The following is a 14,156-nucleotide window of genomic DNA, read 5'->3' on the forward strand; positions in this document are numbered from 1 at the left end:
CAGTAATAGGCTATACAACCTTAGATTCTAAGGCATAGGTCTTCAACAGGGGGTCTGTGACCCCTAGGGAGTCCGCAGAGGTGCTTCAGGGGGGTCGTGGAATTTTTGGTTGATAGGACAATTTAAAATATAATTACTTTTTTTTCGTTTCCACATTTATGTTACAAATAAAAACCTCAATTTGAATAGCCTGTCTGCATGATTATCATGCAATTGACAGGCATTGTTGATATTGGCATTGGCATCACTTAACAAGGTGTGTTTAATGGCAGTGGCACAGCCGCCATACTCACTGTACCTGTTTGATATACAGTATGAACATGGGTATTATTTGAATAGCTTAGTAGTGAATGCACAATAACAAGGTATGTTTATACATGGCAGACCCAGTTTAATATAAAACACAATTTTATTCACTGTATAGAAGGGAGTCCCTGCTCCATCTCTCCATCAGTTTGGGGGTCTCTGGCCTAAAAAACGTTGAAGACCCCTGTTCTAAGGTATTGTATTTACAGTACTACAGTGGCCCAGGTTCATTTTATATTATTATGTGTCAATATGCTATACCAAAGGCCTGTGAAGTGTTTAAACCAAAAAAAAAAATATAAATATATACGTATATAAATAAGATGTAGCTCCTAATACTGTTTATGTCTTCATATGTAAATTCACTGATGAAACCCTGGGAAAGGGATGTTCAGCAGACGGGGGGAGAAGCTGTGGTGGGGTTTAATCTACTGTATAGTCAGCAGTGCAGGAGCAGTTTGTGTAGTTTGCTTCACCACCCTAGTTAGTGCTGTTTCAGGGTTTATTGACATGCTGAAGAAGCTGAGCAAGAGCTGATCAGCCAAATTATCACAAACAAACATACAACTTCATCAACTTCCCCTTTGAAAGCCCATTTCAGAGCAAAGGTCAACTTCTGCAGTGCAGCTTTTACAGTTGCAACACGAACTTCCACCACAGGAAGAACATACGTGACGGTGTCCCAGTTCATATCTATAGATGTCAGTGTTGATTCTGTCTGTATGAATCTTCATTTAACTTTCTATCTGTTTGGGTTAGGATGCAAAGCAAAGTATGACCTCATGTGTGTGTCTGCATGACAGGACCATTTCAAATGCATTTAGTGAAAATCATCAGAGTGCAGAGATTAAAGAATGAACATAGATGTATAAGAAATATCTTTGAAAATGAGTTTTTGATCAGTCTTACAAAAGCATCATACATTATACAGTGGCTCATATTGTGTCACAGTCTGGACAGACTTTGACGGTTATTATGCAAAGCAACACAGGCTATGATTAACATTATGATATTTTGAATATTTTGAATGTAAGGATATCAACCCTCTTTATTGTACAAGGGAGATTTTATATTCATTTTCTTAAATCACACCAGTCTGAATGGTTTCTAATTGATATTGAACGTTACTTTGAGTAGCCTATTTGGTAATAAGAAATCCATGTCAGCAATAAAGATTAGTTAGAGGTTATACTAGCCTATATCCTTATATTTTGTTTGTTTGTTTTTTCCAGTGTGTTATCATTTTTATTGGTGGTCATCATTTTCCATTGAAGGACTGATGACACTCTGTAAAAATTCAAATAAGGGGGAAACACCAACAAACGGAAGCGCACCTGCTGCTGTGCTTGGATCGGGTTGAGTCGGTGCTATCGGCTATTTCCGGGACTTTGAGGGGCATCGCTCTCTGTCACCCACCGGCTCCACTTGTCATGTCAGTGGGCTCTTTAAGAAGAGCAGCTTCTGCATCTGCTGATCTGTCAGCAGGCGCGGTGCCGCCCTGCCCGCCCGCCGCACACCACGCCGCTGCCGCTGCCGCTGCTGCTGCTGCTGCACCTCAGGGACCGACACACACACACTGACTCACACACTCAACGCTGAAACACCTGAGCCACGCGGACCCATCATCCTCATAACGCGGACATTAGATCATGATGGAGGGTAACCTATAATCTACATTACCATGTGCCGGCGGGCTGGCCATCCCGGGCTATGCAGGTGTAAGAGGGAACCGGAGTGAGAGCTGCTGCTGCTGCTGCTGCTGCTGCTGGAGGAGGAGGAGACCCGGCCACGGCCACGCTGCTTTATCTGCTGGATCATGCATGTTTTATGTACGGCCATGGCTTTTTCCGCCGCGTGGGGATGGACGACTTGTTCTGGCGCACGCCTCTAACTCACTCCTCTTATTTGTCCTCTGTGGTGGTTGGTCTGGTTCAGCTGGTTCATCAGGAAACAACATCCGCACTTTGATACAGTAAGTGCGAGATGCACGGGACGACACCTCTCACGTCACTACAGCACTGAATGCGGCGCTATCCTACTGTAGTTTTGCTGGAGGCTATTTGATGAAGAAGTATTGTAGCCTATTGAACCTTCCCAGAATCTCTAATACCACTTTCATCATCATCATCATCACCATCATCATCACTGACGGATGCTGCTGTTGTGTGTCATTAAACTGACTGACTTTGTGCTCAGAGCTCGGGATGAGTGAGCTGAGTCTGGGAGAGCTGCCCATGGAGAGCTGGATGTCTCAGCTGCCATGTGCTCTGTGGGACACCCCTCTGTACCACCTGGCCATCCCCGGTAATCTGCCTCCAAAACTGCTCACTGTTGTCTATAGTGTTGATTCATGAAATAGCATAGTGGTTGGAAATGATGTGTGTTGTGTGTGTGGGTGCTTCTGTCTGACATACAAACACATCCAAATTGTGTAATTGTCCTATTTGCTGCTGAGGGTGGCTCTGTGTGCTCCGCTGCCTAAAGAAAACACATGCAAATGAAGGGAGCAACCTCAGCACTTAGATACAGCGTTGAGGGAAAAGATGCTGTGAAGTGGCGAAATATGGGAAAGATAAGAAACGCAATCACCGCTTCGACTTGCACACAACGCATGCATGGGAGCCTAATGAAATGTGCTGGGTTTTGCTGTTTATGCTGAATGTAGAGAGACTGTAGATGTTTGTAGATGTCTTTTGTTTTGTCTTTCATTTGCATGCGTTTTCTTTATTCGCAGCACTTGAAGCTGCCACATGACGCACTGATGATGTGTGTTTTTTCCATTTGCCCCCACTCAGGCAGCCACAATGCAATAACCTACTGTCTGGATATGAATGACAGATCCCCCGTTGACCTCACCCAACCAGACATGCTCCAAAAGCTGGACAAGTACATGAAGCCTCTCATCCGCCCCTTTGTGTACAAGTGGGCAATAACACAGGTAGGAAGACGGAGAGGAAGACGAACGCAGCAGCAGCTGGTGGTTACTCATTGTTAATGGCGTCATATTGAAACCTGGATCTCCTGTGATGATCTCTGAAACATGTGTCTTGCAGGAGTACACCATAAAGCAGCAGCTGGACTGTGGGGTCAGATACTGTGACCTGAGAATCGCACACAGGCCCAACGACAGCTCCACCGACCTTTACTTCTACCATGGTGTTTACACCACCCTCACTGTGGAGGTACAGTAGTTAAGTTTAGTTACTTTATTGTCTCCTCTGGGAGAAATCTGTCTTGGACACAAGAGAAAATGTCTGTTCACGTATAACACACAGCGCAGAACACAAGTGACATATATCCATATATCAACATAAAAAAAACATAGAAACATAGCATCAGATATCCACTTCCATCTCACAGTATTCTAGTGCATGCAAACTCTGCAAACACAAATATACACAGTGATTTTTTTTATCCTCTTGTAAGGCCCAACTGCACCTGGAACAACAACCATAAAGAACAATACTTGTATCTCCAGCCAAGACCAATCTCTGCTGTGAGATACTAAATCCTCTTGCTCCTGTCCTCTGAGCCTGGAGTTTGATTGGTAGTAAATGTTTAATCATCAATTCCTCCAACTAGAATCAATGCAAAATCAACGTTGAGGTTGTAACTTTTGGAAGTTTTTAATGCGGTGCAGTTACTGCAGCAGGAACACTTTTTATAGTCTTCAACTCATATCTTACATCCACCTCCATAATAAACTGGCAGTTTGGCAGTTTCCTGTGTTGTTTTGTGTGGAGCTGGAGACAGTTTATTTCTGTTAGATGCCCATAGGTCCTGTAACAAAGCAGCATCCTTCCCTGGAAACATATGGATGTTTTTTTTTCATTTGCGCTCTCACACGTAGTAAAATGATGAAGCCACGAAAACCATCACCATCACTGCATGATGAGTGAATATTAAACAGCTTTCACTACAGACATTGAAGGAATAGTTCAACATTTTGGCAAATTGGCCCATTGCCATAAACCCTATAGTCTCAGGAGTAGGTTCGTTACCTTTAATTGTCGGTGCAAGCTATTTTTAGAACAGCGGAGCAGAGCTGCAAGCTGCTCAGAGCTACGCTATGGAGGCTCATGGGATTTCTTGGTTTCCCTCATCAAACTCATCAAATACACAATCCAACAACTCTGAAACGCTCTGGTGGACAAGTTGTGACCTGCACATTCACCACACATGAGATAATAACAGAACGTTACGAGTTGTTGGATTGTGTATTTGATGAGTTTGATGAGGGAAACCAAGAAATTCCATGAGCCTCCGTAGCGTAGCTCTGAGCAGCTCACGGCTCTGCTCTGCTGTTCTAAAAATAGCTTGCACCGACAATTAAAGGTAACAAACCTACTCCTAATACTGTAGGGATTATAGCAATGGGTCAGTTTGTCAAAATGTTGAACTATCTCTTTAAATCAAACAGAATATACAGTATAAAGCATCGATAAATGTGAACACAAGTCACTTGGGCTGCAGAATAAGTTTTAAAAACCTCTCAAGCATCTCCAGGATTCACAACCTGATCCTGGTGAATGATGTTCAGTTGTGTATTAAAAACAGAAGTGCTGCTGCAGAGGAAGACTAAACGGTTCTCTGTGTCCTCCTGACAGACTGTGCTAACGGAGATTAGAGAGTGGTTGGACGCTCATCCCAAAGAGGTGGTCATCCTCTCCTTCAGCCACTTCCTCGGCCTGAACCAGGAGCTCCACGCGCAGCTGCTCACGACCATACGCAACACATTCACCTCCAAACTCTGTCCCAAAACGGTACGACTTCTCAAGTTTCATACAAGGACTTTAAAAAAAAAATAGAGTTGGTGATATTGAATGTTTTTTGGGTTTTTTGCAACAAATCCTGTGAAAAGACTGAAATCAACAATGAAGTGATCAGACTAAGACATAAGAGATACTTTTTTTTTTTTTTGAAAAATCTGTTTATTGGCATTTGTAATTAAACACATAAAAATCACAGATTCAGTAAATGTACACATTAAGAGATACTTTATTGATCCCAGGCTGGAAAATGACTTTACTGTCTAAAGAGGTTATTACAACCCAGGCCTTTCTCAGTACATTTAGGTAGCCTACTTTCCTATAGCAGCCCAACTGTATTGAAGACTACAATACATTAGGTTATAATAGATCCTCTGAACAATGAAAAGACAATGACTGCTTTCCGCTTTTGTGAAGCTATAGTCACCACCTTCTGCTCCTGTTCAAACATATATTTCTTCACCAACTTTGGATTCATCCAGAACTAGTTCCTATCAAATACATTATTCACTCCTGTTTGAGTAACTTTTAGTAAAACTACAGTGCTCTGCAGTTTAAACTTGAGGTTGGGCCAATAGTCATTTTTAAAGGGTGATATATTATAGATAGTTTGGAGCAGGAGAAAGCTGATACCCTATTAAGCGACTGATGTGAAGGAAGCACATTAGGACTTAATGGTCCAGACAGCTTGCTCAAAGCCGACACATTTTAATCACAATAACCCTTTTTGGCCCGGACGCCTCCTGTAGCAAAGACCGCGACAACGCAGGCAGCTCAGCTGTAAAATGCAGTTTATGTAATATTAAGTTTCACAGGTAAGCGTACATGTGGGGCCCTGGTGAAATATGAATTATCTCAGGTACACAGTGGTGTTACCCTCACCTTCTGCTGCAATAAGATGTTGTCTGACTGTGTGACTGGTGGAGGGTGGACAACCATCAGCCTCTGCGATAACGATCATTTATAAAATGTCTTATCAGCTCTGATTAATCAGTCATACCGATTAATTGATCTACCTGTAGTTCAAACTATTGTAAATATAAAATTGTGACTCTTCTTCAAAGATTTACATTCTTGGTAGGAACCAGTTGGGCTGATCAGATGCACACTGGCTGGTTTTTGTGTTTTCATAAGAGTTGTTGACAGTAGAAAAATACAGATACCAGCCATTTATTTTCAGTAATATTTAACTGCTTGCTGTGATATGAAACTGAGCCTATCATTGTGTCGATTTCAGGAAGTGTTGACTCTTCGAAACATGTGGGCTTTAGGCTACCAGGTGATTGTTTCCTATGAGCACAATATTGCCAGTAGTCACGGCGACCTTTGGCCACACATACCTTACTGGTGGGCCAATAAATGCAAAGCCGAGGCTCTCATCGAGGAGTTCGAACACAGGAAGCAGCACGGCCGACCAGGTGATCCGCCGCTGACACCGAACACACAGTGAGTGACTTGTTACCCGGTCATTCACCACTCGTGAAGATCACACGTGTATTTTGTGTTTGCAGGAGGTTTCTTCGTCACGGGCATTAACCTGACAGAGGACCTGAAGTACATCTGCACACACCCGACAGAGTCCCTGAAGGACCTGGTCATGTCCACCTACCCCACCCTGCTCAGCTGGGTCAAAGAGCAGACCCCCGGCCCCAGAGTGGGCTCTCTGAATATCATTGCTGGGGACTTTATCACAGAGAGCCACTTTGTACCAACTGTTGTTACACTGAATGAGAAACTGCTGAAATGGTCCTCATGACTTCTCACCACGCCACACATTTCTCTACAAAAAAAAAAAAAAGTGAATCAAAGCATGAAATACATTATGAGCTTGTTTTATTAAGAGCGGCTGAAAAAAAAATCTTGAGTACTTGAACTATTCTGTACATGTAAATGCACTTATACTGAAGGCAGTGAAATGTATGTTTTTCGGTCCTCAAACTGCCTGGAAACAAACTTTTGTTACTTTGACCTGCATCTGTTTGTTTACATTCAGTTGACTATTTATGCAACGCACTGTATTGGTTTTCACGAGTCAGCAAGGCGGCTGGTTTTCTGTTCTTGTGACCAAAGCAATAATGATACTACTAATCTCACCTTAACGTAGGCTTTTTAAATGAGTAAGCACAAAACAATGTATCTGAAGAGCACATATGACTGTAATGTAGCCTTTTATAATGTGACATGTGGGCAGCAAGTTCCTCAAGTAGCTAAACCGTATCACCTACAATACACGTATTTATGCACAGAGAATGTAGAGAAGACATGACTTATGCAAAATGCATGGAAACCTTATTTGCATGAACTCAACTTTGACTGTTGTACTTATAATTGACTTTAGTCAGCAGGGTATAAGCCTTGTTTTAAAATGATGCTGCACCACTGTGCCTGTGGAGATGAGCTTTTAAAATAAACATGAGCATTTTTAAATCAATTATCTCACTTTTATTCACTGAGCATTCAGACAGATCAATGTTTCCTGTGCTGGACTGTTACAGTCTGATCTCACACAGGAGAAGTGACTATCTTTCCCCCCCAAAATGCACCTTATTCATTTATTTAAACTTTTTATTCTTGCTCTCTCTCAGGACAAACATGTTGTTCATCACACCTTTGTATGGCATAACTGAAGAGTTACTCACTAAGTAAATTAAACTAGCCTATATAAGAATTACAAAGAATTTAACATAACAAAAGTAGCAAATAGCCTACTTAATAGACATAGAAAATACACAATTTACTTGTTAATAAGAAAGAAAACAGATGAAAATAAAAGTTAATAATTTAAAATATACTAATAAAAATCAGCTTCTGATATACAAAGTCCTTTGGATCCACAGGTGATAATGGTGAATCAGCCTTTAATTGTAATACATTTTAAAGCTGTGGTCAATGAGACATCCAATAAATAATTTGCAGCTCTTCCCTCTATGCCTTCAGGTTTTAGCCCGAGTAAGGCAATTTGTGGGTCTCAAATGCGCCTTATTGACCACCACTGTGAGGAGAGCACAAACAAAAATGAATATACCGGTAGACAAAAGAAAGAAAAAAACAGAATGATTTGGTTAAATTTCCAATGTTTTTTTGTTTTTTCTATTTCCCAGTGTGTTTTCCTTCACTGATTTTATATAATTCAGCTTACACTTCCAAATATGCTGTTTCTGTTTTTCCCACACATTTTACAGCCACTAAATATACAGTCACAGTGACACTGTTACGTAGTTGTAAATTTCCACGATTATACAGTAGCTTCAACTTTAATTTTGTTAAATTCTCATTATATCAGGGACTTTCTGTGTGCTGCTTCCTTGTGTGGTTGTTTTTCTACATCCAGCCGGCTGCTTCTTACACTGGTACAGGAGAGTCAGATCTACTGTGGGAGAGATTGTCTCAGACTACATGATGGAGGGATGCATAAATGAACTTATCATCAATGGGCTTTATGCACAGCTCCACTACTTCCTGAAATAAGCCAGCTCCTTTATTTCCTGTCTTACATTATTGGACCAACTGATTAATCCAGGTGTGCCTGACCTCACAACAATGGTCAGACACACCTGGATTAATCAGTTGGTCCAATAATGTAAGACAGGAAATAAAGGAACTGGCTTATTTCAGGAAGTAGTGGAGCTGTGCATAAAGCCCATTCCCTGCCATGACTCTTTTCACTTTAAAACCTTAAAACACTTTAATCCAAAATAAAATAAAATAAAAGCACGAATAATGTTCCAACAAAAAACATATTTCTTAGGATGCATGTGTGGGACAAAAACATATATTATTTCCAGTCTGCAAGTCTGCACATCGTTGACCTGTTTGGCTCTTGCATGAAGAGAATCTTCATTCTGAAATATTTTTTTCCTGTGTTATTGGCTCCACCCCCTCGTCCTACGTCACAGCACACAGACGTGGACTGGTGTTTTGGTAGATTATATGTTCCAACTAGACACATAGGCTATGGAAATAAATAGAAATAGCGCAGTCTGTGTTTTTCTACCGTCACTCTCCACGATCACCGAGCGATCCACGCGTGTGACTTTGTGTGACGGCAGCTGACAGTCATTACAACACACAAAAAGACTCCGGAAACCCAGCTGTAGCTATATGTCCCTCCCTCTCCCTCCTCCTCCTCCTCCTCCTCCTCGGTCTGCTGCGGTCAGATAGTGATCGCGTTCAGAAAACTAACAGGAGCAGTAACACGATGAGCGGCATCATCAGCGACTTTCAGACCTGCTTTTACTTTTACTGAGTCTGCTGCTGGTCTGAGCGACATGGAGCAGGGCTGGATGGACTGGATGTCAGCGCTGCCCGAGGAGCTGTGGGACGTTCCCCTGACGCACCTGGCCATACCTGGTACAGTCTTGATGTTTTCTAGATCATCTCCCAGTGCAGAGTGTCTCTCCTCCACTCTGACCCACTGCTGCTGCTCTTACTGGCTGTTTTAAACTGATTATGTCACTTAATGTTAACTGAGACTGCTCCTATTGTATCACCTTCATCACCTTCCAGGAGCGTGTGTGTGTGCAGGGCCGGCTCTAGCCATTTTGGTGCCCTAGGCGAGATTACTCTCAGGCGCCCCCCCAACAATGATCATAATGATCATAACGATAACATAGCAGTGTATCTCTATGTCCCCTCTGACCCTGAGATACACAACTTGCACATACAATCAGTAAAATTGCATTGAGTAAATCCTGGGTGAAGACATGAAAAAATGTGTCTCTTCACAATCATGAGAACAAACTGTTGTGGTGCTTGAAATGGGTATAGGAAAGTCTGGGCTTCACAAAAGCAGTGGAATATACTGTATGATATAAGGCGATAAGTGTAGAAAAAGATTTGTGAAATTGCTTTTTGAGCATAAACTCTTTCTTCTTTTTTCATAATCTTCCTCATCAAATTAGGCAGAACTTTCAGCCTCTGAAGCACCGTCATCATCCTCACTGCTTCTCTCTCTCTCTCCCTCTCTCCCTCTGAACGACTCTGCTGTTTCAAAGCGCTTCACAGTTGGTGTTTTGATTGACAGGTCATCAAGAGAGTTTCCCGATCACAGTAGTTGAACCGCATTTCTACTGCGTAAATGACAGACACATGAAAAAAAAAAAATATCGAGACGGTTGCGCAAACGCGCGGGCATTTGTGCCACACCTCTAATTACAGTAAAAATGTGGCGTTTCTAACAAGAAAACGGCGTGAGAGCATTCCTGCTGCAGACAGGTATCTGCCAATTTAGGAACATGTTTGTCATTGTTTATTTATTGTTTTGGGGTTTTTTTTCTACACAGAAAAGTGAGGGGGCGCCAGCGGACATAAATCATTATTATTATCATAATCCCCCCCCCCTTGACTGGGGCGCCCCTCCAGCAGTTGGCGCTCTAGGCGACCGCCTATATCGCCTATGCCAAGAGCCGGCCCTGTGTGTGTGTACTTGTACAGCTCAGGGCCGTTGCTAGGAATTCTGGGCCCCCTGAAAGAATACTAAAGTGGGCCCCTGACTTTTCCACTTTTTTTCTTAGACTACGTATGTATTATCATTTTTTATTTAGCCTACTTTGTTTTGATGCTAATGCAGCATTACTAGCCTACAGTATGAGTATTAGTCAGGGTCTTATGCAGAATAATTCAGTCATACAAAGATTAGACTACTGGAGTTTTTTGTGGGCCCTACTGGGCGCTGGGGCCCTAGAATTATCATCACCTTTCTCCCCTATACAACAGCCCTGGTACAGCTATATGTGAGGACCAGTTTGAGTTTTAAACCATCAGAGTGAGGACATTTGGGAAAGTGAGGACATTATGGCTGGTTCTCACTTACTCAGAAGGCTGTTTGAGGGTTAAGACTTTAGGTTATAATTAAGTTCAAGTTAAGAGTAATGGTTAAGGTTAGGCATTTGTTTTGGGTGGTTAAGGTTAGGGTAAGGGGCTAGGGAATACATTATGTCAATGAGTGTCCTCACAACAACTGCTGTAAACGTGTGTGTGTGTGTGTGTGTGTGTGTGTTGATGCAGGGAGCCATGATGCCATGAGTTACTGCCTGGACATCAACTCCCCCCTGGTCCGGTCTGAGTCCGACTGTTTCCGGCTCCTGGACCGACTCTGCCACTGCTTCACAAGACCTGCCATCTTCAGATGGGCCACCACACAGGTGTGTATGTAGCTGATTACACAGCTGATGTAGGTGTCTATGTAGGTGTGAGACAGAAGTTAGTTGTTGATGAGTTGGGACATTTATGGGATGTGTTTTTATATTGGTCTCTCTACTGTTGTTATGTGATTTGCCTAGGCTATGGTGAGATTTGCCTACTATGCTGTTATTGTGAGACAACAACTCTGTCACCTTCTGCTGCTCTGTTGTGAAAAAGTTCCATTGATGCGTGGCGTGTGCAAAGTCGATCTAAACTGGTCTGACAACACCCAGGATTCTTTCTATAGGTTGATTGTGTAAAACTTAAGAATGTCAGTGATGTGTGTTAGTGTGTTATGCTTGTCAGGAAATTAGGAACCAACAAACTCAACAGATTTTTCTAAAGTTTAAAACTGCAATGACATGGGACTGGGGTGTGGTTAGTGAAGTGTTACTGTAAACCAAAACAAGGAACTGAAAGATGCTGAAACACTTTATTCTTTAATTGTGTTATTATTCCTTCTCATTGTTTTAAATGTGTATTTTCATGTCTTTTCATGTTAAGCACTTTAAGCATAACATTTCTTAGTTGGGAGCTGCTTGCACACTGCATTTTGTGTTTGAAAGGTGTTATAATAACTAACTATTATCATTATCATTATTATTATTAATATTATTATTAGAGCTAAGGGTAGGGCACATATTCAGTGTCATTTTCTCCTGGCGAGACAGAGTCATTTGATCCACTGTCAATATAAACATTTTGACAAAGACATTTCACTTTGTGGTTCTTAATACAAATGGTATCAATTACTGCAATCCAATATATCTAATTCTGTTGTAACACAAGTACAGACGTAGTGGACAAACACGTCTAATCTAATGGAGGCACTGTCTCTTCTCTGCAGGATAAAAGCATCGAGGAGCAGCTCTCCATGGGGATCCGCTTCTTCGATCTGCGCATTGCACACAAACCCCACGACTCATCCAGCGACCTCTACTTCACACACGTCATATACACACACTTAACCGTTCTGGTGAGTTTCATAGAATGAATAAAAACACCTGTACTGTGCTGTGTAGTATCTATGTTTATGGTGAATGTGCAACAACCCCCCCCCCCCCCCTCACAGGAAACCCTGCTGTCCGTCGCCACCTGGTTGGAGTCTCATCCTAAAGAGATCGTTATCCTCGCTTGCAGCCATTTGGAGGGAATGGACGACAGATGCCATGAATCATTCATTTTCTGCTTGAAGAAGCTGTTCGGCTCTAAACTCTGTCCTCGTGAGGTCGGTTTTTCTCCTCGCACAGCCGACATTCTGTATGAAAACCCTGCTGCACCTTATCCCATCTAACCCTGCCCCCCCTCCCCCCACCACAGGAGTCGGTCCTGACCTTGCGGAGCCTGTGGGCGTCTGGTTACCAGGTCGTCCTGTCTTACGACGACCAGGCGGCAGAGAGACACGAGGAGCTGTGGCCTGACATCCCCTACTGGTGGGCCAACCAGCACACGGCACAGGGACTCATCACTTACCTGGACAGGAAAAAAGCCCATGGGCGTCCAGGTGAGAGTTTGTGACAATAGAGATGATGATTAAATGTGCTTCCTCTTGTTTTCCCATGAACATACACTACCAGTCAAAAGTTTGGTAACACCTTCATTCAATGGTCTTTCTTTATTTTTATGACTTTGTACATTGTAGATTCATACTTAAGACATCAAAACAACAATGAAGGAACAAATATGGAATTATATAAAAATGTTGATTAAAAAAAGCTGTCATCAAAGCAAAAGGTGGCTACTTTGAAAAATCTAAAATTCCATATGTGCTCCTTCATAGTTTTGATGTCTTCAGTTTGATTCTACAGTGTAGAAAGTAATGAAAATAAATAAAAAACATTGAATGAGGTGTGTCCAAACTTTTGATTGGTAGTGTACGAGTGATTAAAGGGATAGTTCAACATTTTGGCAAACTGTCCCATTGCCATAATCCCTAGAGTAGGTTCGTTACCTTTAATTGTTGGTGCAAGCTATCTTTAGAACGGCGGAGCAGAGCCGTGAGCTGCTCAGAGCTATGCTACAGAGGCTAATGGGATTTCTTGGTTTCCCTCAACACAGGAGGGTTGTGACCTGCACATTCACCACGCTGAGATAATAACAAAACGTTACCAGACAGAGTTGTTTTCGAGGTAAATGCAGAGACTGTTTGCCAAAAAACTGCCCTCGACAGGAACGCTTTGTATGAATTTACCTAAAAAACAACTCTGTCTCATAACGTTCCGTTATTATCTCATAGCGTGGTGAATGTGCAGGTCACAACTTGTCCACCAGAGCGTTTTGGAGTTGTTGGATTGTGTATTTGATGAGTTTGATGAGGGAAACCAAGAAATCCCATTAGCCTCCGTAGCATAGCCCTGAGCAGCTTGCGGCTCTGCTCCACCGTTCTAAAAATAGCTCGCACCAACAATTTAAGGTAATGAACCTACTGCTGTGACTATAGGGATTATGGCAATGGGCCAATTTGCCAAAATGTTGAACTATGCCTTTAACTTTGTATCCTTCTCCTGTCAGAGGGCTTCTTTGTCTGCGGCCTGAACCTGACAGCTGATCGGCGTTACATCACCGTGAACCCAAAGCAATCCCTGCGGACGCTGACCTTCAGTAACTGGGAGTGTGTGAAGAACTGGGTGGAGGAGCAGGTGCCAGGGTCGGACCCCGGGAGCCTCAACATCATCGCAGGAGACTTTGTGGGGCCACTTCCACTCTGCCCTCTGGTTATTGGACTGAACCAAAAACTTGTACAGAAGAAACACGGCCAGATAAAAGAACAGTAATAGCTGTGATTTTATTCCTCAGGAGCTAAAGCCAAAATACCTCGTTTTCTATTTTCTATATTTCTAGATACTCATTTGTCCACATGTCGAGTTTTTACCTGCAAGAAAAATTTTGAGGAAAAAA

General features: G+C 42.4%; 2 protein-coding genes across 2 annotated transcripts; both read left to right on the forward strand.

The window, feature by feature from the left end:
- The first annotated feature begins 2,427 nt into the window (after window positions 1–2,427).
- plcxd1.1 (phosphatidylinositol-specific phospholipase C, X domain containing 1, tandem duplicate 1) lies at window positions 2,428–7,506 on the forward strand. The gene is made up of 6 exons (XM_085773709.1): window positions 2,428–2,610; window positions 3,102–3,244; window positions 3,360–3,488; window positions 4,914–5,069; window positions 6,313–6,493; window positions 6,587–7,506. Exons 1-6 carry the CDS (start codon window positions 2,511–2,513, stop codon window positions 6,829–6,831), a joined length of 954 nt encoding a protein of 317 aa, XP_085629835.1. The 5' UTR covers window positions 2,428–2,510; the 3' UTR covers window positions 6,832–7,506.
- A 1,748-nt stretch (window positions 7,507–9,254) lies between these two features.
- Window positions 9,255–14,149, forward strand: plcxd1.2 (phospholipase C, X domain containing 1, tandem duplicate 2). Its single transcript, XM_085773711.1, has 6 exons — window positions 9,255–9,425; window positions 11,082–11,218; window positions 12,106–12,234; window positions 12,331–12,486; window positions 12,579–12,762; window positions 13,770–14,149. Exons 1-6 carry the CDS (start codon window positions 9,344–9,346, stop codon window positions 14,030–14,032), a joined length of 951 nt encoding a protein of 316 aa, XP_085629837.1. The 5' UTR covers window positions 9,255–9,343; the 3' UTR covers window positions 14,033–14,149.
- Window positions 14,150–14,156: the final 7 nt, after the last annotated feature.

Source organism: Trachurus japonicus, chromosome 4 (genome assembly GCF_045865225.1).
Source record: "Trachurus japonicus isolate A0001 chromosome 4, Traja_1.0".
NCBI lineage: Eukaryota > Metazoa > Chordata > Actinopteri > Carangiformes > Carangidae > Trachurus > Trachurus japonicus.

Coding starts and splice junctions, on each gene's coding strand:
- plcxd1.1 (XM_085773709.1), top strand. CDS start 2,511: ATGAGTGAGCTGAGTCTGGGAGAGCTGCCCATGGAGAGCTGGATGTCT. Junction 3,245..3,359: donor ACAAGTGGGCAATAACACAG/GTAGGAAGACGG, acceptor TGTGTCTTGCAG/GAGTACACCATAAAGCAGCA. Junction 6,494..6,586: donor GAAGCAGCACGGCCGACCAG/GTGATCCGCCGC, acceptor TTGTGTTTGCAG/GAGGTTTCTTCGTCACGGGC.
- plcxd1.2 (XM_085773711.1), top strand. CDS start 9,344: ATGGAGCAGGGCTGGATGGACTGGATGTCAGCGCTGCCCGAGGAGCTG. Junction 9,426..11,081: donor GACGCACCTGGCCATACCTG/GTACAGTCTTGA, acceptor GTGTTGATGCAG/GGAGCCATGATGCCATGAGT. Junction 12,487..12,578: donor CTAAACTCTGTCCTCGTGAG/GTCGGTTTTTCT, acceptor CCCCCACCACAG/GAGTCGGTCCTGACCTTGCG.